Source organism: Vombatus ursinus, unplaced genomic scaffold (genome assembly GCF_900497805.2).
Source record: "Vombatus ursinus unplaced genomic scaffold, bare-nosed wombat genome assembly UNPS02014839.1, whole genome shotgun sequence".
In the NCBI taxonomy this organism is placed as follows: domain Eukaryota; kingdom Metazoa; phylum Chordata; class Mammalia; order Diprotodontia; family Vombatidae; genus Vombatus; species Vombatus ursinus.
The window spans coordinates 5,615,087-5,637,256 of NW_020954617.1; the positions used below are offsets into that span (position 1 = coordinate 5,615,087).

The 22,170-nt window shown below is 48.4% G+C and overlaps 1 protein-coding gene across 1 annotated transcript in view; it reads right to left on the bottom strand.

Annotated features, from left to right (window-relative positions):
• The window catches only part of KCP (kielin cysteine rich BMP regulator), a 29,293-nt gene that overhangs the window by 1,315 nt on the left and 5,808 nt on the right, over positions 1-22,170 (bottom strand). The window contains exons 9-32 of the mRNA XM_027840176.1: positions 19,750-19,902; positions 19,473-19,579; positions 18,787-18,880; positions 17,444-17,617; positions 17,126-17,208; positions 16,819-16,912; positions 15,752-15,937; positions 15,477-15,647; positions 14,413-14,589; positions 11,464-11,549; positions 10,602-10,692; positions 10,399-10,481; positions 9,784-9,877; positions 9,110-9,283; positions 8,582-8,664; positions 8,354-8,474; positions 8,134-8,213; positions 6,484-6,583; positions 5,024-5,166; positions 4,146-4,318; positions 3,949-4,060; positions 3,704-3,805; positions 2,874-3,038; positions 5-153 (exon numbers count right to left, since the gene is read on the bottom strand). Coding sequence (XP_027695977.1) covers positions 5-153; positions 2,874-3,038; positions 3,704-3,805; positions 3,949-4,060; positions 4,146-4,318; positions 5,024-5,166; positions 6,484-6,583; positions 8,134-8,213; positions 8,354-8,474; positions 8,582-8,664; positions 9,110-9,283; positions 9,784-9,877; positions 10,399-10,481; positions 10,602-10,692; positions 11,464-11,549; positions 14,413-14,589; positions 15,477-15,647; positions 15,752-15,937; positions 16,819-16,912; positions 17,126-17,208; positions 17,444-17,617; positions 18,787-18,880; positions 19,473-19,579; positions 19,750-19,902 — 2,995 coding nt within the window. The remainder of the gene's footprint in view (positions 1-4; positions 154-2,873; positions 3,039-3,703; positions 3,806-3,948; positions 4,061-4,145; positions 4,319-5,023; positions 5,167-6,483; positions 6,584-8,133; positions 8,214-8,353; positions 8,475-8,581; positions 8,665-9,109; positions 9,284-9,783; positions 9,878-10,398; positions 10,482-10,601; positions 10,693-11,463; positions 11,550-14,412; positions 14,590-15,476; positions 15,648-15,751; positions 15,938-16,818; positions 16,913-17,125; positions 17,209-17,443; positions 17,618-18,786; positions 18,881-19,472; positions 19,580-19,749; positions 19,903-22,170) is intronic.

Genomic DNA, 22,170 nt, shown 5'->3' on the forward strand with positions numbered 1-22,170 from the left:
GGGCACAGCTTTGTGGCAGCGCTGGAACACTGATGACTTCAGCATGGCACAGCGGGCATTGGCCTCACGCCGGGCTTGGTATCCTGCTTCCCGGCATGGATCTACTTCTCGGCCTGGGGCACATGGGTGGCTGAGCCCAGGCCCTTCTGGGATCTAGAAGAAGGAAATACCAAAGATGACCATATCCAGTGAAAGAGAAGCCCCTTGGTGGTAGGAACTATTTTTGTATTCCTATTGCCCAGCACCGTAGGAATACTGTGGAACATAGCAGATTCTTAATAAATGTTTGTTGAATTGAACATCAAAAAGGTCATAACGATACCTGTGATATCTGCACACTACACTTGTATTTCAAAGTTTTTTTGCACTTTGTCTTCCAAACATTGCTTCATGACAGGTGGATGTATATAATTATCCCCATTTTACATGCAGGGAAACTGAGACTCAGGTTAAGCAACTTCTCTGGTTCATTGTCCTCTGACCTACCAACTGCGGGTGTCCTTCAGTGCTATGTCCTCAGCCCCATTTTCTCTCTCTCCAATTTTCCCCTTAGTGATCTCATCCATCCAAGCAAGGCCTTCCTGCAGATTCTCTAGATCCAACCAGCAAATCTTGAGTTCAAGTCTCATGTCTTCCACTGCCTGCTCAGCTTCTCCATGTGGACATCCTACTGACATTTCAAATGCAGCATTTCCAAAACTAAATTTATCTTCCCCCCTAAATGTGCCTCTCCTCCCAACTTATTTCTGTTTAAGGTAGCACCATCCAGGCTCCCAGGCGTGAAGCCTCAGTCACCTTAGACTTCTCCCTCTCCCTCACCCAACGTCCCCTACCCCTCCACTCCCATCTACTGCATTTTGATGATTCTACTTTCACAATCTCATATCTGTACCTTCCTCTCTATACACACTGGCCATCACCTGAAAGCCTTTTAATGCATCTCCCTGCTTCCAGACTCCATTGTCTAAACTAGACTGATGCATAGGACTGCATTAGCATTGTCATTCCCCTGTTCAAAAACCTTCCATAGCTCCCTCGTATCTACAGAATAAAACACAAACCGTCCAGCTTGTAATTTGAAGGGCTGCACAGTCTTGCTCCAATCTACCTTTCCAGCCTATTTCACATCACTATCTTTTACATTCTTTAAGTTCCAGCCAATTGGACTACTGGCTTATTCCCTTATCTTGTCCTCTCTGGCCACCAGGCAGTCACAAAGTCACCCCCTGTCCCTGGAATGCTTTTCCTTCTCATTTCTGCCTATTGAAATACTCTTTCTAAGCCTCTGAGGGGCCACTTTCATTGTAAAGCCTTCTCAGATCTCTTCAGCTGAATGTGATCTTTGCCCTCTCAGATTTTCATAGAGCATTGGTCTCCACCTCACTTCAACCCCCTCACAGTCTAGGACATATCATAACTTATTTGTGTGCACACTATATCTAGCCTATTAGATTATAAACTCCCTGAGGGCAGGGGCTGGGTTGTTCTTCAGTTTTGTATCCCCAGTGTCTAGTAGTCTCTTTCTCCTTGGATTTGTATCCCCAGTGCTTAGGACAGTGCCTGGGACATAATCAATTCTTAATAAATGTTTGAAGACTTGTTGACTAGTACGGTGCCCAGCACATAGTAGGCATTGAATATCTCTTAGCATATCACATAGAATATCACTACTTGTAGTAGTCCAAGGCTTTTTCTTTTAGGCTGCTTTAGCCTATCCCCATGCCTATTGCATAATAATAACAATAATAGGCAGCATTTATATAGTCCTTTAAGGTCTGCAAAGTGCTTTACAAACAGCTTATTTCATTGTCACAACAACCCTGGGAAGTAAGTGGTTTTACATAGAAGGAAAGTGAGGCAGACAGAGGTTAAATGACTTGCCCAGGGTCATACAGCTAGTAAGTCTCTAAGGCCACATTTGAACTCAGATCTTCTGACTCCAGGCCCAAATGCAAAGAAGAAAACTCCAGAGACTTTACACCAAAGGAAAAAGGTCAATGCCCACCCATTGCATGTGCTAGATCTGAGCCACATATCCATCTACCCCTTCTTCTCTCTCCCCTTTATCTTCCTGGAGGCTTTATCTGGTTTTGTCTGCATCCTGGATAACCACTCATTTTCCACAGCATTTTAATGTTCAAAGTTCTGTCCTCACCACAACTTTGTTCAAGGATTATTACCCCCATTTTACAAATGAAGAAATGGAAGCCCAGGAAGGTCAAGTGATTTGCCCATGGCCACAGCTAGTAAGTGTTGGAGATGAGATTTGAACTCAAATCTGACAAGGCCAGTGCTCTTTAAAATATATGTGTGTATATGTATATACATATATATTTTTCATATATACACATATTTTAAAGTTAATTTTCATTAGCATGATGTAATGGATACAGAGAAAGCCCTTGAATCAGGAAGACTGTATTCAAGGCTTGCTTTTGACTCATACTGTTTGTGTGACTGTAATCTCTTAGTGCCCACAGCTGTCTAAGACTAGTTGCTGCCAATCAATCAATCAATCATCAATCAATCAATTGTAACAAGAGGTTTCTCACTAGGAGCTCTCTATAGTGACAAAGTCATAGGTCAGTTCCACTCCCCCCCCAATAGCTATTGATACATCTAGTTTGGACACTACAGATGCTTCCCAAACACCCCTGTACGACCAATCAATCCCTGAAAACTCATCAGCAGGAGAGAGAAGTCTTCACTTTGCCAGCACAGAACGAACCTCGCTGGGATTCGGATGGAGTTTGGCTGCTTCTTACTCTACCCAATACTCTTTCCATTAGATCTGCTGCCTCTGCAGGGGCTTGCCCTGTGTGCTCACCCCCCCCACCCCCAACTTCCCCCCCCCCCCAGGCAGGTGCTCTCACCTGCCAGCTGTTGCCAAAGGCAGCCTCCGAGGGCAGGAGCAGCCCGGAGGGGCCCTGGAGCTCATCCTGTGTGAAGCCGTTGAAGTTCCCACAGAGCCCACAGGTTCGGCCTCGGTATGAGCCTGGCAAGGTGACCTCCACCTGGGACTGCCCGTTCCACAGCACCTGCGGGGAGAGGAGAGGGAGGAGGGCCGCGGACAGTAGGGGGAGCCCCGGGACCCGGAGAGGAAGCACTCTAGGGGTATCTTATGAAATCAAACAATACTCTTGTTAATATTAGAAGGAAAGGCCAAAGGCCATAGGGAAGAGCAACGCGCAAATTCATATACTAGGGATAAGTTTGTGTTACTTAAGCTTCTATTCCAAAGAAGAAGCGTGTCTGAACTCGTGAATGTGATGCCATCAGCTAAAATAGTCCCTGAATCTGGGTCCTGGCTGTGAAAGGCAAACACGTTTGCAGAAATTCAAACACATTTTCTACACGTGTCTAGAAATTTAATCATGTTTTCACCTACTCTATTAATCAGGGCGTAGGAAAGAGTTTTACTTATAGAACCAGAGCTGGGAGAAACCTCAGAGGCCATCTAATCCAACCCCTTCATTTTACAGATGAAGAAACTGAGGCACCGAGAGGTTACACAACTTAAGCATGTCCGTCTTTATGCATGTTGGTGGGTGGAGGTGAAAGGGATAAAGGGAACACGAATCTTAGAACTAAACGCCCACTTTCTCCGAGGCTACTGCGTCCCCCTCCCCACCCCTGGTCCCAAGCACCATCACCCCTCCAGACTCGGTCCCTCCTTGACCTAGTCTAGTCCCCTCGTTCCAACCTTAAGCCCCAGCTGGGCATGCAGGAACACGGTCCTTCCTCTCAACTCCACGTAGAGTTGGGGCTCCTTCAGGAAGGGCAGGGATACAGGGTGTCCATCCACCTGGGGTAGTTGGGACAAGCATCACAGCGAGCGTGGGTACCTGTGGAATATTCACTTCCCTCCCTCTTCTGCCCTTTCCCACCAGCGTCCACACTGGGCTGCACCTCGGGAGCCCCTGCCCCTTGACCGAACCCCGCCCTCACCGTGACCACTCGGTCCTGCAGAAGCCGAATGACGGCATCCCCAAGGAGCACGGTGACCTCCTTGGTCCAGGCCACACCCCTCCGGCCCCGGTCATCGTTGGTCACGTGGATGCTGTAGGTATAAGGGGATTCTAAGGCTGCCGGGGGACTCCGACCTTGGGAGTGGGAGATGGCATAGGAATTAACCAGGGGCCCACCTGAAGTCTCCCCTGTGGCAGTCTTTGGTCAGTACGTAGCTGCAGGAGCCCTGGAAGTGCAGCAGGCGGCCGTCGAAGGTGCGATAGTGCGGGTCCCCGAAGGCCAGGCAGGAAGCCGGGCGGGGCAGGCAGCGGGGACAGCAGCTCCCGGGATCCAGGACGGGGGCTTCCTCCTAGCTCAATCCACAGAGATCATAAATCTACCACAGTACTTGGGAGCTGGAAGGGACCCTAGACCTAGCATCTAGTCCCCCGCCCTCACTGAACATGGTCAAGGGAGTAGGGTCTAGAACCCTATCTCTTGGTTTTAACCCAGATCAAGGAAACACTTTATAGAAGGCACTATACCTTCCCACAGCACACAGGCTGGTGCCTTCAGAGTTCTGTCCCTGGGCCCAGACCCCTTCTTTAAGATGGGACATGCCAACTTAGAGTTTTTCCAGGACTCTCCCAGGATCTCTAAAAGACTCCTGACTCTCAGGCAGTTATTTGTCTAGCTAGGGAGGGGTGGTCTTGGTAGCCTGTGTGGATTCTGTGAAGTTCTTCCCCTCCGATGTCCCAGGCACCTACAAAGAGCAGGACCCTCCCTCTCTGCTTAGCCATATCCACAGGGTCTATATCCCTTGCCAAAACCCCCAGTGCCTAGGGCCCTTCCCATAGAAAGCCTCCTAGGAGGGTTGTGTTTATCTGGGCAAGCAAATTTCCTTTCCTTAGCATGGAACAGGGGTGGAGAACCTGCGGCCTTGAGGCCACATGTGGCACTCTAGGTCTTCAAGTTCCACCCTTTCGCTGAATCCAAACTTCAAAGAATGTTCTGGTTTTCTTTGCTGTAGGTTCCCCACCCCTGCTCCAGGCCCTGGAGATTCCTGGGCACTCACAGGGTCACAGGTAATCAGAGAACAGTGCTGACTATGGCATTGCACGGTGCCTGCCACACAGGAGCAGCTGGTGCATTCATCCACCACCCAGTGCTCACCTGAGGGCACCACATGGCCCTTATAGGAGCAAGAAGGGCTGGGGGCTGGGGAGACACAAAGGAAAGAAGGAAGGAAACAATTAGAGGTGTAAATTACCTACTGATTACTGTTTTTGCTGTATCCCACGGGTTTTGATATGCTGTCTCAATATTGTCATTCTTATTAATGAAACTATTGACTGTATGATTTGTCCTTTAACCCACTCATTCTTTAAGATTAGGTTGTTTAATCTCCAATTAATTTTTAATCTATGTTTCTGTAGTTCCTTATTGCATTGTGATCTGAAAAGGATACTTTTAATATTTCTGCTTTTAATTATAAAACTTTTATGTCCTAATATATGGTCAGTCTTTGTAAAGTACCATGAACTGCTGAGGGAAAGGTGTATTCCTTTCTATTCCCATTCAATTCTTTCCAGATAGCTATCATATTATATCTGTTGTTATATCTGTTGTTGTTGCTTGTCTTTTGTTCCCACTCAAATCCTCATCTGTAAAATGACCTGGAGAAGGAAAAGGCAAACCACTCTAGTATCTTTGCCAAGAAAACCCCAAAATGGGGTCACAAAGAGTCAGATACGACTGAAATGACTGAATAACAACATGGATGAAAACATGATTTTGGGAGATGAATCTGGGATTCAGGGTTCTCACACCCTTACTTCATTCTAGAGGTCCTTCAAAACAACTCTGACCACGACCCTCCTCAATTTTGCGCTCCCCCCACCCCCACATATAGCCCCCTCCTCATGGCCAGCATGGTGTAGTGGGAAGTTTACTGGACTTGGAGTCAAAAAGATCTGGATTCAAGCCCTAGCTGTCCCACTTACTGCTTTTGTGCACTTGGGCAAATCACTTTACCTCTGAGCCTCAGTTTTCTCAGCCACCAAAGTGGCTATGGAATTTGTCCAAGAGTGTAAAGGTTTTACGGCACTTGGCACAGTGCTTGGTATATAGTAGGTGCTTAATAAGTAAATGTTCATTGGCTGACTGACTACATGGCTGAGCTGGGCTTCAGACTAAGGGCCTCTGACTTTCAATCTAGTGCTCTTTCTTCTGTATACAGTTCTTCATCCAAGCAAGGGAGGACTTCCCTACAGGAAGGGAGAGCAAAATCCCATTAGGCTTCGGAGAGTTACAAGCTTTGAGCTTCCACAGACACACCTCAAGGCACCCAACCCCAGGCCAGGCTCGTGAAACTCTGACCAAATGTCAGAGGGTAAGATTTCCCCCTCTGTCATCTCCACTCTGCAAAGGAGGAGGCCTCAACTCTTATTCCTACCCACAGGTGCTATGGCCCACTCACTGATCCTGCCAAGGGGCTGGTAGCTGGGCAGCTTGGGAAGGGAGCTGGTTACTCACCACGGCAAGTAGGGCAGCAGGTCCCTGGGACAGTGTGGCGGTCGGCAGGAAGGCAGCTGAGCCAGGGACAGGTTCGGTGAATACAGAGCCAAGTCAGGTCCTGAGTACAGTGAGCGATGGACAGCAGAAATGGAGATTGGGAACAAGGAAGAGTGGGGAAAGGAACCAGTTTAGAAGGGACTTGTCAAGCACCTACTATGTGCATAGCATTGTGCAAAGTACTTGGGTTTGTAGAAAGAGGCAAAAGCGAGTCCCTGCCCTCAAGGAGCTCACAGTCTAATGGAGGAGACTACATGCAAATAAATATGTACAAAAAAGCTATATTCAGGATAAATAGGAAATAATTAACAGAAGGAAAGTACTAGAATTGAGTAGGATTGGGAAAGGTTTCCTGTAGAAGATGGGATCTTAGCTGGGACTTAAAGGAAGTTAGAGGAGTTAGTAGGCAGAGTTGAGGAGAGAGAGCTTTCCAGGAATGGGGAGATAGCCAAAGAAAAGAGATGGAAAAAAAAAAGAAAAGAAAAGACAAAAAAAGAGATGGGGAGTCTTGTTCATGATCCTCACAATAACCCTAGGAGGTAGGTGTTACTATTATTCCCATATTAAAGATATGGAAGCTGAGGTGGACAGAGATTAAGTGCCTTGCTCAGGGCCACACAGCTATTAAGCATCTGAGGCCACATTGAAATAAGATCTTCCTGACACCAGGCTTGGGGCTTTATGGGTAACCACCTAGCTGCCCCTCAGCTGGTCTGGAGGCCAGTGTCACTGGAACAAGGAGCACATGAGATCAGGGTTTAAGAATACTAGAAAGGAGGCAGCTAGGTGGCACGGTGGATAGAGCATCAGCCCTGAAGTCAGGAGGAACTGAGTTCAAATCTGGCCTTAGACTTGACACTTACTAGCTGTGTGACCTGGGCAAGTCACTTGACCCCAATTGCCAAAAAAAATTTTTTTAAAATAAAGTTAAAAAAAGAAAAAAAAAACACTAGAAAGGTAAAGATAGGCAGGTTATGAAGGGCTTTAAATGCCAAATTAGAGGATTTTGTATTTGGTCCTGGAGGTGATAAGGAGCCACTGGAGTTAATGAGTAGGGAGGTTTCCTGTGCTTTAGGAAAATCACTTAGGTGGCTGAATGAAGGATGGACAAGAGCAGGGAGAGAGTTGAGGCAGGCAGACCCACCAGCAGGCTACTGCAGTAATCAAGGTGAGCTGATGAGGACCTGTACCAAGGTGGTGGCAGCATCCAAGGAGAGAAGGGGACTTGAAGAACTCAGGAGACTTAGCAACATCTATCTGAGTTGGGGAACAGCTAGAGTTCTCCAAGAAAACTCTGGTGAGGTACCACAGGATCATAGCCGGAAGTGGCCTGAGAGGCCATGCAGTCCAATACCCTTGTCCCAAGAGATGAAGAACCCAAGGCCCCGAGGGGTTCCATGACTGCTCAAGGTTACACAAGTAGTAAGTAGCCGAGACTGGATTTGAATCCAGATGATCTGATTTCAAATCCAGTGCTTCTTATCTTCAACCCCTCAGTCTCCAGAAGACAGGGAAGACAGGAGGAGGGGAGCTCTGCTCTCAGAGCTGCTGGGCCAGAGAAGAGCCCCCTTTCACTCTCAAGCTCTGAGAGAGTTGGAGCGTGGGCCTCACCTGACATTGACAGGTGTAACAGGGGTCTGGTGGGGTCAGCTCCCTCCCCAGCAGGGCAGCAGTACAGTTACTCAGGGCTTCTGTGGAGACAGAGAGAGAGGCTGGGGCTAGGGACCGATCCTGAACCAGCAGGAAACAGCAGCCCCCAACATGTCATAGCCCACATTCCCCTCCTCACCCTTCCATTTTGGCCTCCCCACTGCCAGCTTGAGGGACTCACGGGCACATGTTGGACAGCACTTCTGGGGACCAGGAGGCAGGAGCTGACTGGGAGGGCAGCCCACCAAGCTGGGACAGTGTCTCCGGTAACACCGTAGGCGTGGGGTGCCTTGTGGTGATAACTAGAAGGAAATGGGGTGGCGTGGGGACATTTATATGTGTGTCAGTCTCATGGTATGTTGAACTACATGTATTCCACCCCACTTGGCCCACTCAGGTGCTTCCCTACCTCACAGTTGCAGACCTCACAGGAGTCACTGCCTGGCTGGAAACTCTCCCCAGGCCTATATGTCTGGCCTTCATGTACACAGTCTGGGATGAATGAAAGATCAACAGTGTCTCCCTCTCTCAGGGCACTGCCTGAGAAGCACCCCTTCCTTTATTCATCCCCCAACCCAGCTGAGAAGCTGGGGACGAAGGGGAGAGTGAAGCACGGAATCTGAGACAGGCTACTACAAGGTAGAAATTGGGTGAAGCCCCCGGATTGTCCTTCATTCTCAAAGAGGACCAATGAGAGTGATATCTTGACTTTCACGTGAATTGGGTTCAAGTGAGGCAGAGTTGTGCAAAGTCAGCCTCACTCACTCCTCCAGAGTCATCAGAGTCCAGTGGCAAGACAAGTCAAGACAACTGGATCTCAGCCTTTGAAGGCAGGAGTCCTAGACCTCAGTAAACCTTGCCAGCCCAGCCTCCTCCCTTCCGCCACCCTCACCGAGCCCTGCTACTCCATTTTTTCCTAACCCTGACCCTCAGGTACCATCACAGAGTGGGCAGCAGTCTGTAGACCCCTGTTGGGGATGGGCACAGGAGCTGACACAGTGGATGTGGGCACAAGTAATGATGCCCTGGTGACACATACAGGATGAGCAGGGAGTATCCAGAGGGGTCCAGCTGCTGCCCTCAGGGTGTTCCCCTTCTGGGGACAGGCATCCTGCAGGAAAATGTGAGGGGATGGGCAGTCTGAGGGCCTGACCTCTATTAGCTCCTTCCATCTCTAGATTGGCACAGGGTTCAAGGAAGGAAAGGGAGATGAGGCACAGATCTTGCTGCTTAGGTAGGCATTTGTGAGGGAATCTGTGTTCATTGGGAAAGGGTCCTGAAGGTGAAAAAGCTGCCCAGCCTAAGGAAGGCCCTGGAGGAGGCCTGAGGGGAAAGAAGGGGTCTGCGGATCAAAGACTCATCTCATGGAAGAGCTGAAAGGGACTTAATTGATAATCCAAGCCCAACCTCCTCCTGAAAAAGCAAATCCAACTTCTGCTCAAAGACCTCTTCAAGTGAGAGGGAGGAAACCAGCCACCCATTTCCACTTTCAGATCAATCTAATTGTTAGGGAGTTTGGGCAACTGGAAAATCAAGGGGTTTAGGAACAGGAAGCAAGGGGAAACTGAGGCATGGGGAAATGAGGAAAATCCAATGGGTGGGAATTAGTACCTCTACAGCGGGGGCAGCAGGTCCCAGCCTCTGTCACTTGGAGGCCACAGGGTAGTGAAGGGCATTGCACCCTCTCACAGTACACATTCCCAGCCTATGGAAGATGAGAGATCAGTCTCTCCCTTTTTTGCCCCATCCCTCCCCTCAGTGAGGAATAAGAGCATAGGGGTTGTCCAATTCATTGAATAGAACCATGCCAGCTCCTTAAGAGAGCTATGATTAGGGTGGGGCAGCCAAGGCTTTCTCAGGCACCAGACATGATGAGGGGGGCACATTTTCTCCTTGTTGTGGTCCAAAGACCACTATTCCCACACTTCAAGGTTCTCTCTCTTCCTGTGTCCCCAGAGGGGTTGGAGAGGAAGGTGGGGTGTGGGAAAAGAAGAGATAATAGGATCATGGGCTAACAAAAGGTGGGGAAGGAAAGAGGTGGCCTCTTCTCCCCCCATGACTGCACCCAGAGTTGGACTTTCCCTCTTGGGGACTGTCTTTGGGGGCTATCTCCCCCCGTCTCACCCCTCCTACACTCAACTGAATTTGTCCCAGATATTGGAATTCAATCATAGCTTGGCTCCTCACTCTCCAAACTAAAGTGGGCCTGCCCATAGATCAGGGTACCTGACAGTAACACTGCTCGCAGCTGCCCATTGGACCTTCAAACTTTTCTCCATCCTGGTGTTCATGGCCCTCAAAACTGCAGCCTGTGGGGCAGAAATAAGCTAGGTTGAAAGCTGGCCCAAGCTTCAACCATACCCTCTTACCTCTGTTTCCAGTAGGAAAGAGAATGAGTATGCAGCTGGGTGGGGATGAAGAGAGCTCACTTTGGCAGCTGGGACAGGAACAGGGCCCTGGGGTGGGGTGAGAGCAGAGAGCCGGTGGGCATGGCTTCTTTAGGCATTGCACAGAGCCTGCCTGGGGGAGAAAGAACAGGGCCCAGCTCTTTAACTTCAAGCCCACCCATTCACCACCTTCTCAAGCTTCCCCCTTCAAAGAAACCCTTCTCCTCCATAGTGTAAGCCCCACATCTCATCTTTATCTGAGAACCTTCTGACCCCTAAATCTTCCTCCCCTCAGACCCCAGGACCTAGGGTCTAATCAGTAAACAATCATTTATTAAGTGCTTATTATGTACCAGGCACTAGGCTAAATGCTAGGGAATTCTCATGGGCAGATAGATAGCACAATGTTAGAATCAGAAGATTCATCTTGCTGAGTTCAAATCCAGCCTCAGATACTTACTAGTTGTGTGACCCTGGACAAGTCCCTTAACCTTGTTTGCCTCAGTTCCCTCATCTGTAAAATGAGTTGAACTAGGAAATGGCAAACCACTCCTGTATCTTTGCCAAGAAAACCCCAAAATGGGGTCACAAAGAGTTGGACACAACTGAAACGACTGAACGACAACAAAGGCATTCTAAGAAAAGCAAAAACATCCCCTCTCCTTGCAGACCTTACTCTCTAATGGATGAGACAACATATAGATCCTGTCTCTTTTTCACGGGGTATCCCCAGGCAGGTACCAACTCTTCCTGTGTCTCAGAGGACGCCCCTCCCCTCTCCTTGCTCTGAGATCTCCAAGCCATAAGATCCTACCACTATCCGAAAAAGTCTCCTTGGCAAGGGAAGTGAGACACCCAACTTGTCCCAAGTGAAGAGTGGCCCCTTAAGCCTGATGGCACTTACTTGGCAGGTACAGTAGGAGCAAGCAGAGTCAGTTGGGTCTGAGAAATTTTCTCCTAGGGCAGCAGTGACCCCGTTATAGAAGCAACCTAGAGGATAAAGAGTGAGAAACCATGAGACGAACCAAAGACAGTGAATCAACTGGTATTCTTGGAGTCCCACTGTGTGTTCAGCTCAACAGGAATTTAAGGCATGGTCTTGGCACGCAGAAAATTTACCATCTAGTTGGAGGAGTCAAAAATACACATGAAAAACCAGACTCAGGTGCTCAAGTCTGGGCATAGATGGGAAATGAGAGATCAGTGTGGGTTGAAGTAATGAGAGAATACTTGATGGAAGGGGTGGGACTTGAAGTGGGCCTTGAAGAATGGGGGGGAATCATGTAGGCAGAGTGCAGATGAAGGACATTCCAAGGGAAGGAACTATAGAAGCTGAAATCAGTGTAAATAGAATTACAGAATGGTGGAGAAATAATCCCCACCCCCATTCTTCAGTCATTCAATTCAATCTGACAAATATTTATGAAGCATCTATTAAGTGATGGGGGCAGCCAGGTGGTAAAGTAGATAAAACACTGGGCTGGGAATCAGGAAGTTCAAATTCAGAGTTCAAATTCAGCCTCAGACACTTGCTAGCTGTGGGACCCTGGACAAGTCACTTAACCCTGGTTTTGTTGTTGGTGTTGTTTGTTTGTTTTTTAGGCAATTGGGGTTAAGTGACTTGCCCAGGGTCACACAGCTAGTAAGTGTCAAGTGTTTGGTCTGAGGCCAGATTTGAACTCAGGTCCTCTTGACTTCAGGGCTGGTGTGCTATCCACTGCGCCACCTAGCTGCCCCCACTTAACCCTGTTTTTGCCTTAGTTTCCTCATCTGTAAAATGAGCTGGAGAAGGAAATGGCAAACCACTCCAGTATTTTTGCCAAGAAAAGCCCAAATGGGGTCACAGAGAGTCCAACACGACTGAAAAATGACTCAACAGCAACAAATGAAGTGATGACGATCTAGACAGAAATGAAACAATCTTTCCACTTAAGGACCTTACATCCTCCTTGGAAGACATAACTCCTACCTAGAAAAGTAAACAGAAAAGGGATACAAAGTTTTGACAAAGGAATTTCCAGAAGTAGTAAAAACTAACTGGGAGGATGAAGAAAAGCCTCGGAAAATGCTATCTACATCCAGAGAAAGAACTATGTAGTCTGAATGAAGATTGAAGCATACTATTTGCTCTCTCTCTCTCCCTTTTTTTTGTTTCTTCTTTCTTGTGGTTTTTCCCTTTGGTTCTAATTCTTCTGTACAACATGACTAATGTGGAAGTGTAATATGATTATATGGGTATAGCCTATATCAGATTGCATGCCGTCTTGGGGACGGGAGAGTGAAGGGAGAGGGAGAAAATTGAGAACTCAAAATCTTACAGAAGTGAATGTTGAAGACTAAAAACAAATAAATAAATCAATCATTTTAAAAGCCTCAAAGATGCCGGAGATACCCAAGAAAGGCTGCCTTCAAGGAGCTTCCATTCTAATGGGAAGAAAATATGCAAACAACTATGTCTATGCAAGAAATGTGCTGGATAAATTAGAGGGGATAAATTGGGATGGAGGAGCTAGATATTTCTCAAGACATGAGAACTGAATGTCCTGTAGACATCACAAACTCAACATGTCCAACATAGAACTAGTTATCTGTCCCTTCAAAAACCTCTCCTTATCTGAAATTCCCTGTAACTGTCAAGGGCACTGCCATCCTCCCGGTGGCCCTTCCCAGCCTCAGTGCCATCCTCCACTTCTCCCTCTCCCTCACCCCCACCCCATCCAATCTGTGCCTTGTACTGTCAATTCTACCTTTGCACCATCCATAGATGCCCCTTCTCTCTTCTGACCCTATGGCAGCCCTCATTTCCTCCTGCCTGGATTACTGCATTAGCCTGCTGGTTGTTCTCCCGGCCTCAAGCCTCTTCCTACTCCAGGCCATTCCCCACTAAGCTATCAAATGATCAAGTCTACCTCCCCACCGGCTCTCACCTTCCATTCAATAAGGTCCTATGGCTCCTCTATCACTTGGAGGATCAAATACAGAATCATGTTTGGCTTTTAAAGCCTTTCACAGTCTGGCCCCATCCTACCTTTCCAGTCTTCTTATACTTTGAGCCCTTCCACGTCCTCTGATCAGTGACACTGACCCTCTTCCTGCTCCCCATATTTCATGCTCCATCTCCAAACTTGATGCCATTTCATTGTCTGTCCCCCATGCCTAGCATGTCCTCCTCACCTCCCTCTCCTGGCCTCTCTGGCTTCCTTCAAGACTCAGCTGGAATCCTGTCTTATGCAAGAGGCCTCTTCCCTGGTCCCCTTTAATGCTGGTACCTTCCCTCTGTGATCATCTCTAATTTATTGGGTAGATATCCAGGAGTTAGCATACTGTCCCTCTGTCAGAATGGAAGCTCCTTGAAGGCAAGGCCTTCTTTGCCTTTCTAGCACTTAACACAATGTCTGGCACATAATAACCACCTAATAAATGCTTGTTGACCAGGAGGGAGTTAAATATTTAGCTTCAGGAAGAAACATGGTAAATGTAGGGGTCAGTGAAGCATGTCCTGACAGAAGAAGGTTTTCGTTCTGAAGAAGCTGGGGAGATACAGTTGAGGCCACATCATAGAGCCCCTTGAAAAGGGGGTACCATGTTTGCCCTCTGGGCAGCTACGTGGCTAAGTGGATAGAGCGCTGGGCCTAGAGTCAGTAAGAATCATCTTCCTGAGTGAAAATCTGGCCTCAGACACTTATTAGCTGTGTGACCCTAGGCAAGTCACTTAACCCTGTTTACCTCAGTTTTCTCATTTGTAAAATGAACTGGAAAAGGAAATGGCGAACAACTCCATTGTCTTTGTTAAGAAAACCCCAGATGGGGTCACAAAGAATCGGATGGACTGAAACAACTGAATAATGTTTACCCTCACAGGTTGGGCAGCAGTGCCCAGGCAAGGTGAGTGGGTGGCTGCAGCTTGGTCGGTCACAGGGTCTGCGGCCACAGGAGACAAAACCCCCAATACAGGTACAGCGGTTACATGGCTTTTCTGGCTCTGGGAACTCTTGGCCGCTCAAGTATGGCTCCCCCAGGTACTCACAACCTAGGGAGAATCAACAATGAAAGGACAAAGAGGAAGAAGACATGGAGGAGGGAGCCTTTGGGCCTGCCCTGTACTCTATGCCCTCCTTCAGAGAATCCGAAGTTAATTGCCTCACTGCCCAGGCAGGGAACAGGATGGAGAATGGGAGGTAGAGAATAAAGCTACAATGCCAGTCAGCAACCCTAAATTAATGCCACCTTCCCCCACCCATCCTAAATCCTGAACAGGGGTCAGGGGTCCACTTCCATGAGCATTGTTAAATACCTTGACAAGACACTGTGCTAAGCCTTGGAGACTGACAGACAAAATGAAATAGTCTCTGCTCTCTAGGAGCTCACATCCTACTGCAATCATAATTTAATTGAGTAAATTTTACAACATAGAGCTGGAACCAAGAGTTTACCTAGTCTAACCCTACTCATTTTATATAAACATGGAGAAATTGAGAGCCAGGGAGGTCTCCAAAGTCACACAACTAATAGCTTCGCCCTTTTTGTTACTTTCATGAAAACACATACATACATACACACAAACACACACACTTGTATGTACCTATGTATCGATATGTTGTCTCCCCCATTAGAATGGACATTTCTAAAGGACAAGGACTAGGTTTTTGCCTTTCCTTGTGTCCCTAGCTCTTAGCACAGTGCTTGGCACATAGTTATTTAATATGCTTGCTGACTGACTGATTGACTAATAAGTAACAAAGCTGGGACTGGCCCAAGCTGTCTGTTCCTCACCTTGATGTGACTTCCTTTACATACCACGTTAAGACCCTTCAGATACTCTATCACAATTAAAAAAAGTAAGGATGATCCAATTTCCAGCAGTCTCCCAACTGCATTCCTTAGCCAACCCCCACTCTGTACCCCAGGGGCGCTCACCATCACAGACTGGGCAGCAGGACCCTTGGGCAGGAAAGGGGCACTGGGCAGGCGCACAGGACTTTGGCTCGCAGGTGACACTGCCCTCCCAGCAGAGGCAGACTTGACATTGGGACATTGGGGAGGTAAACTGTTCCCCACTGGACAACTCCTTTCCATCATATAAGCAGCCTGAAGAGAAAGTCAGAAGAGGACAGTTCCCCAAAAGACTTCTCAGCTTCCTCCTCCCCCCAGATTTTCTTACCTCCCCCTCCTCACACACAGAGGGATATTACCATCACAGGAGGGGCAGCAGTCCCCCTGCAGGGGGTGGGTGCAGAACGTTCGGGGACAAGGCAGTCTCTGGCAGGAAACGGAACCATTGAGGCAGAGGCATCGGTGACAAGGGTCCCCAGGTGGAGAGAAGTGTTGCTGGTGATGGGCGGAGGGCATCCCAGGAATCAAGCAGTCAGCTGGGGGCACTAAGGGAATGAACCACGGCACAGGGAGAGCTGGGACCCAGAGACATATGCAGAATGGCAGCTGTGGATTTGTAGTCAGGGACCCTGGGTTCTCCTCCTTGCTCCCTGTGTGACCTTGGGTAAATCATTTTATTCAGTGTGCCCTGGTGCTTAGTGTATGCTTGTTGATTCAACTTGACTTTATCTCTCTGGACCTCAATTCCTTCTGAGGTGTAAAATAAGGGAGTTGAACTAGGTAATTCATAAAGTCCTTTACAACTCAGCTCTAAACCTAAAGCACAATGGAAAAATAATTATATTTGGAGTCAGAGGACTTGAGTTCAAATTCTGACTGCTGCTTATTAACTGTATAAACTGGGATAAGTCACTTTATCTCTCTGGGCCTCAGTTTCCTCATATGTACAATAAGGCAGTTAGACTGGATGACCTTCTGGATCCCTTTCTACTCTCAATCTGTAATCATATGATGCACGTGGGGTAGCGAGGTGGCACAGTGGATAGAACCCTGGGCCTGGAGTCAGGAAGACCTGAATTCAAATCCCGCCTCAGACACTACTTGTGTGACCCTGGGCAAGTCATTTAACCCTGTTGGCCTCAGTTTCTCCTCATCTATAAAATGAACTGGAGAAGGAAAATGGCAAACCATCCCAGTATCTTTGCCAACAAAACCTTAATTGAGGTCATGAAGAGTCGGATAATGGAGGCTGGGACTGGGTAATCAATAGAGGTGACCTCCTAATGGCTCAGGGCAGCTCCCAACCTCTCCCCTACCTACCCATCTAGATCCCACTTTCTCAGCCCTCCACTTGAGGGGCAGAAGAGGCTGGAACATGACCAAAAGGGGACAGGAGGAAGAATAGTGGAGGTGGTTGGCTCTGTACCTGGACATTGTGGACAACATTCTCCAGGAGGTAGGAAAGGCTCTGGGCAAGGCAGGGGAGGGCAGCGTTGTGTCAGGCACTGCACGTTCCCATTCTGTGAACAGAGAGATAAGACAAATGGACAGATAGACATCCTCTGGCCCTCCCTTCTTCTAGAAGCCTTCCTAGCTTCAAGCAAGGCTAGTCCAAAGGGCGGGGGATAGAGAGGGATCTTCCCCCAAAGGTTCCCCCAACCGCCTTCCTCCCCACCTCCTTTTTGCTATTGAGGACCCCGCTCCTTCCCTACATCCCCAGGGCCCAGACTCACAATACAATGGCAGACCCTGCACCGATCTGTAGGATGGGGGAAGTCGGCTCCATTGGGATACTCTTTCCCTGCAAAGTCACAGCCTGAAGGGAGTATCAAAGGGTTAAATGTAGATGTCCCATACCTCCCTAATCCACCATTGCTCTCTCCACCAGCACCTGATTATCTTTAGATAGCCCTCTGAAACCTCTCTATGCTCCCAACCTCTCCATGGCCCTAGGCAGCCTCTGAAGAGCCCTGTCAGATCCTGAGAGATCCCACAGCCTGCTAGGATTCTAACCCCACAGCTCCTCCCAACTCACCCCCCTCATACCTCACCATTGCATTTGCTCTTGCAGCAGGAGCCAGGCAGTGGGTGGGCACAGGGGGCGCCTGGGCAAGCACGGGACTGGCAGCGGACCCAGCCTCCCTGGCACTGGCATTCTTGGCAGGGATCTCGGGGATGCGGGAAACTCTCACCATCCACAAATACCTGATTCTCCAGTAGACAGTCTATCCCAAAGGTCCAGGTGAAGGGTGGGGAGGGAAAAAAGAGACATAATAGAGATGTTGAGGGAGCCAAGGAGAGAACACGACGGACTCCCTTTCAACACCAATCAGTCAATCAACAAGCCTTTATTAAGTACTTGCTGAGTTTCAGGCACTGTGCTAAGTGCTGGCCCTACAAAGAAAGGCACAAAACAGTCCCTGCCCTCAAGGAGCTCACATTCTAATGAGGGAAACAACGTGCCAACAACTATGAACATACAAGATACATACAGAGTAAATAGGTAATCACAGAGGGAGATGGGCCGAGCAGCAGGAGCTTTGAGACATTCTGAGGTATCATAGGAAGAAGATGTCCCCACATTCTGCGTGTCCATATCTCCATTTGCCAACTCAATCCAGCCCAATCCAATCCAACAAATGCTTGTTTAGGTCCTCCTTAGTGGAGGGCATTGTACCAGTTTGGACCAGGGATAATATGGGTGTGATAACTATGGAAAGAGAGCTAGGTTCTTGTTCCTAGGGATGTAAATTTATGTGTGTGCATCAGAGCCAAGAGTAGAGTTTTGTTTTTGTTTTTCTCCTGGGTCAGGGACAGTTTAGTGTGGCAGAAGAGAAGTTTGTCTAAAAGATGCTGTCACGCTGGGACAGGAGGACAACCCTGACATTTCTTGGGAATGAAGTAAAAGGTCAAGCTTGGGAGAGAGGCACAGCAGTGATGGCACCCTGAGAGGGGGCACACCCCAATGTAGCATAGACTGAGGGAGAAGAAGTGCCCTGGGGGCAAATTCTTGCCTACCCCAAGGTAGTTTCAGCTCTGGTGTGCATAAAAGCATTTGTCCAGGAGGCCGAGTGGGAGGATGAGTGAAGAGATGGCGTTGTCAATGGATGGCTAGATGCTGAGGGTAGGAGAGGATAACCTACATCCCTGCTCTCCCTGCCCCCCCCATCTTTGGAGACCTGAGGAATTCATAGGACTAAAAAGGTTTTGCAAAGCCCTGAGCTAACCAAGGAGAGAACATGTAAGCTGGAAAAGGTTTGCAAAGGGATATGTGCATGAACAGCATGCTTCTGTGAATAGGGAGAGAGTGCAGAGCAGCTGGCCCAACCTGGCCTTAGGGGGAGGCAGGGCGGCTGGGGAAGGCTGCTCTGGGCAGTAGTCACTGAGTACACACCTGGACAGCTAGGGCAACACTGGCCTGGTCTTTTCTGGGGCCTGCTACAGGTTGTGGGTGGGCATTCAACCAGAGAGCACAGGACTGTTCCACCCTGGGAGTAAGGAGAATAGAATAAGTATTGGGAAAGGGAAAGGTCCCACCCTTACAAACATATTTTTAATGATACTGGTTTTTTTTGAAGAGCAAAGAATTTTTGTCACATAGGAGATGGACTAAAGATGCAGAAAAAAATACGCATTGCTAGACATGGCTGATGATTTTTTGAAAACTACATCTTTGTTACCAGGAAGGTTTCTATGGGGGAGGGGGGACTGGGGGAAAGAGAAGGGAACAAGCATTTATTAAGCACCTGCTAGGTGCCAGGCATTGTGCTAAATGCTTTATATATTATCTCATTTGAAGCTCACAACAACATGGGGAGGTGTTATTATTTTCTCCATTTTACGGATGAGGAAACATCACTTAAATGACTTGCCCAACGTCACATAGCTAGTAAGTTTCTGAAGTCTGATTTGAAAATGGAGAAATCATAAGAAGTGGCAGATTTTTTTTTAAGAGCAACAATGAGACATTTTTTTTTAAAAAGGCAGCAGGAGGAAAATCCCCTGCCATGGTGGTTATGTTTCGATCTCACACACAAATGTGGGCGCTACATTTCAGGAGGCAGCATTAGTGGGAAGTACCTCACAGTGGCAGATGTCACACGGGCGGCTGGGGTCGGTGAAGTTCTGCCCGTTGGCATAGATGTGTCCCTGGTAGGTACAGCTCTCACACCCAGGGCAGCAGGCACCTGGGAAGGGCTGGGTGAGTGAGGCCAGAGCCAAGGAAGAGGAAGGAGGGGCATCTCTTGGAGAAGCTGGGTCACCTGGGGTGGGGCTTGGGCAGGGGATCAGGTGCCCCAGCTTGAACAGAGGCTATTATTGCACCCGAGGGGAGAGATCCGGGTAGCAGGGCACTCACCAGGGGACTGAGTGGGATGCTGGCAGGGAGGCGGGGTGCAGGGCACAGCCCCACACACAGGAACCCCCTGTTGGCAGGAGCAGGTAGTGCAGGGCTGCCCGTCAGGCTTCCACTGGACCCCCTCGGCAAACTCCTGTCCATTGAGCACACACACTGCGTAGATACACAGAGAAGGGACTGGGTCCATCACCGTGGCATTGAGGGGATGTTGCACATACACACACACACACACACACACACACACACACACACACACACACACAACCTGCCACGATGAAAGAACTTTCTTACTTTGGGTGCATATTGTCCATCTATCTGCCTTGTGTGTGAGGGATTTGTGACATTATCAACTATGAAATCACACAGCTGGAAGATGCTTTGAAGAAGATCTAGTCCAATCTTCTCTTGCAAAGTCATACTGGTCTCTTTATGAGTCAAATCCCCTTTCTATTGCAATACCCTGTCTCCAGTTATAACCTGGGATTCTAGAACACCACTGTCCTGGAGATGCCTGAAAAAGGGGCATCAATGAAAAGGAGGTGAAGTTAACAGCTTGGGCCATGAAAATGTGTGACCAGTTCACTGGGGTCAGTGAGTGTTCATCACCTCAGGGGAGGCATGGAAGGAGAGGAGAGGAGAGGAAAGGCCTCCTGCAACCCTTACCTATTCCTAGACGAGGAAAAATGTAGCGAGAGACTCCAAAGAGGGTGTCAATTTTAAAATGAGAAAACCAGTTAGGTCACTTGGAGCTCTGGTGGGGAGCAGTCATGCTTGGGGCAGGCTCAGAGCACCCACTATCGGCCAAGAAGAGGGAGGCAGTGTGGACCAGTAGGGATAGCCCTGGATTTGGAGTCAGAAGAACTGGGTTTGAATCCACTTACTATGTTGGGCAGGTTATCTACTCTATTTGAGTCTCATTTCCTCATCTGTAAAATGAGAACATTGGAATAGATGACCTCTAATGTTCCTTCCAGCTCTAATTCTAATGATCCCACTAGGTTAAGATGCTAATTAGAACTAGAGGTGAAGAGCTAAGTTTTCCCTAAAGGTAGAACCAGTGCCAATAATAATAATTGCTAATATTTATTATAACCTGGAGGGGTAGCTAGGTGGTGCAGTGGATACGGTGCTGGGCCTAAAATCAGGAAGACTCATTTCCCCAAGTTGAAATCTGGCCTCAGATACTTACTAGCTGTGTGACCCTGGGTCACTAAATCCTGTGTGCCTCAGTTTCCTTATCTGTCAAATGATCCAGAGAAGGAAGCGGCAAACCACTCCAGTATCTTTGCCAAGGAAGCCCCAAATGGGGTCAGACACAAATGAAAATGACTGAATAGCAGCATTATAACCTGGGCTTCTGGGCATGCCCAGTTCTAATAGAGACATCATTGAGTAGGTCTTTTGAGCAAGTTTGCTTTGCCTAACATAGAACCCTCTGGATCCCCTCCAGGGGTGGGGCAACTGTGGCCTTCTAGGTCCTTGGGTGCAGTCTTTTGACTGAGTCCAAGTTTTATTGAACAAATCCTTTTATTAAGGGGATTTGTTCTATAAAGTTTGGATTCAGTCAAAGGGCCACACTTGAGGACCTAGAGGACCACATGTGGCCTCGAGGCCACAGGTTCCCCATGCCTGTGGCCTACCCCTTACCACATGGGTGAGGGTAGCCTTTGACTGACTGTCTTCATCCTTAAAACTGACAAGACTGAGCCATTGGCTCTCCTTTCCCCCATCTTTGGGCTGAGCGCCTTGTGGCAATTCCTATCTGCTGCACCCAGCAGATGCCATGAATTGAACCCGTAAGGAAAATCCTTCCCCTGCTGCCTCTCTTTGATCCCAGTTTTGAGAAAATGTCAGTTAAAAAGAGCTTCAAGGTTTGCAAAGCAATTTACACATATCACCTCATTTGATCTTCACAACCCTGCTCCCATTATCCTCATTTTGCAGATGAGGAAATTGAGGCTCAGAAACATTAAGTGATTTGCCCAGCCTCACACAGCTAGTTAATGGGTATGACTGGATTTGAACTTAGGGTCATCCTGACTTCAGGACCAGAACTTCATCTACTAGAGCACCGAGCCCGCCTCGTTGGCAAATGCATTTCAAGCAACCCAATCCAAACTAAACAAGGCAAGATCTGGTGTGAGAAGCCCTCCACAGCTTCCACAAGAAGGAGCTTCGTGGGGTGTGAGGGACTGTCTGATGTTGGCAGCTACCAGGTTGCGCGCTGTGGCAAGAGTAGGGTAAGATCTGGGTATTTTGGAAGTCGAGGCAGGGGCTGTGGTAGGCAGAGTCGTGGTGAACTGGGATGGGCTGGATATGGAGAAGCCCTGAGGCAGTGGGCAGGGCTATGTGAGATAAGCTGGGAACAAGGAAGTAGCCGGAGCTTGAGCTCCTGAGGCAAGGGGCGGTGCCACGTGGGAG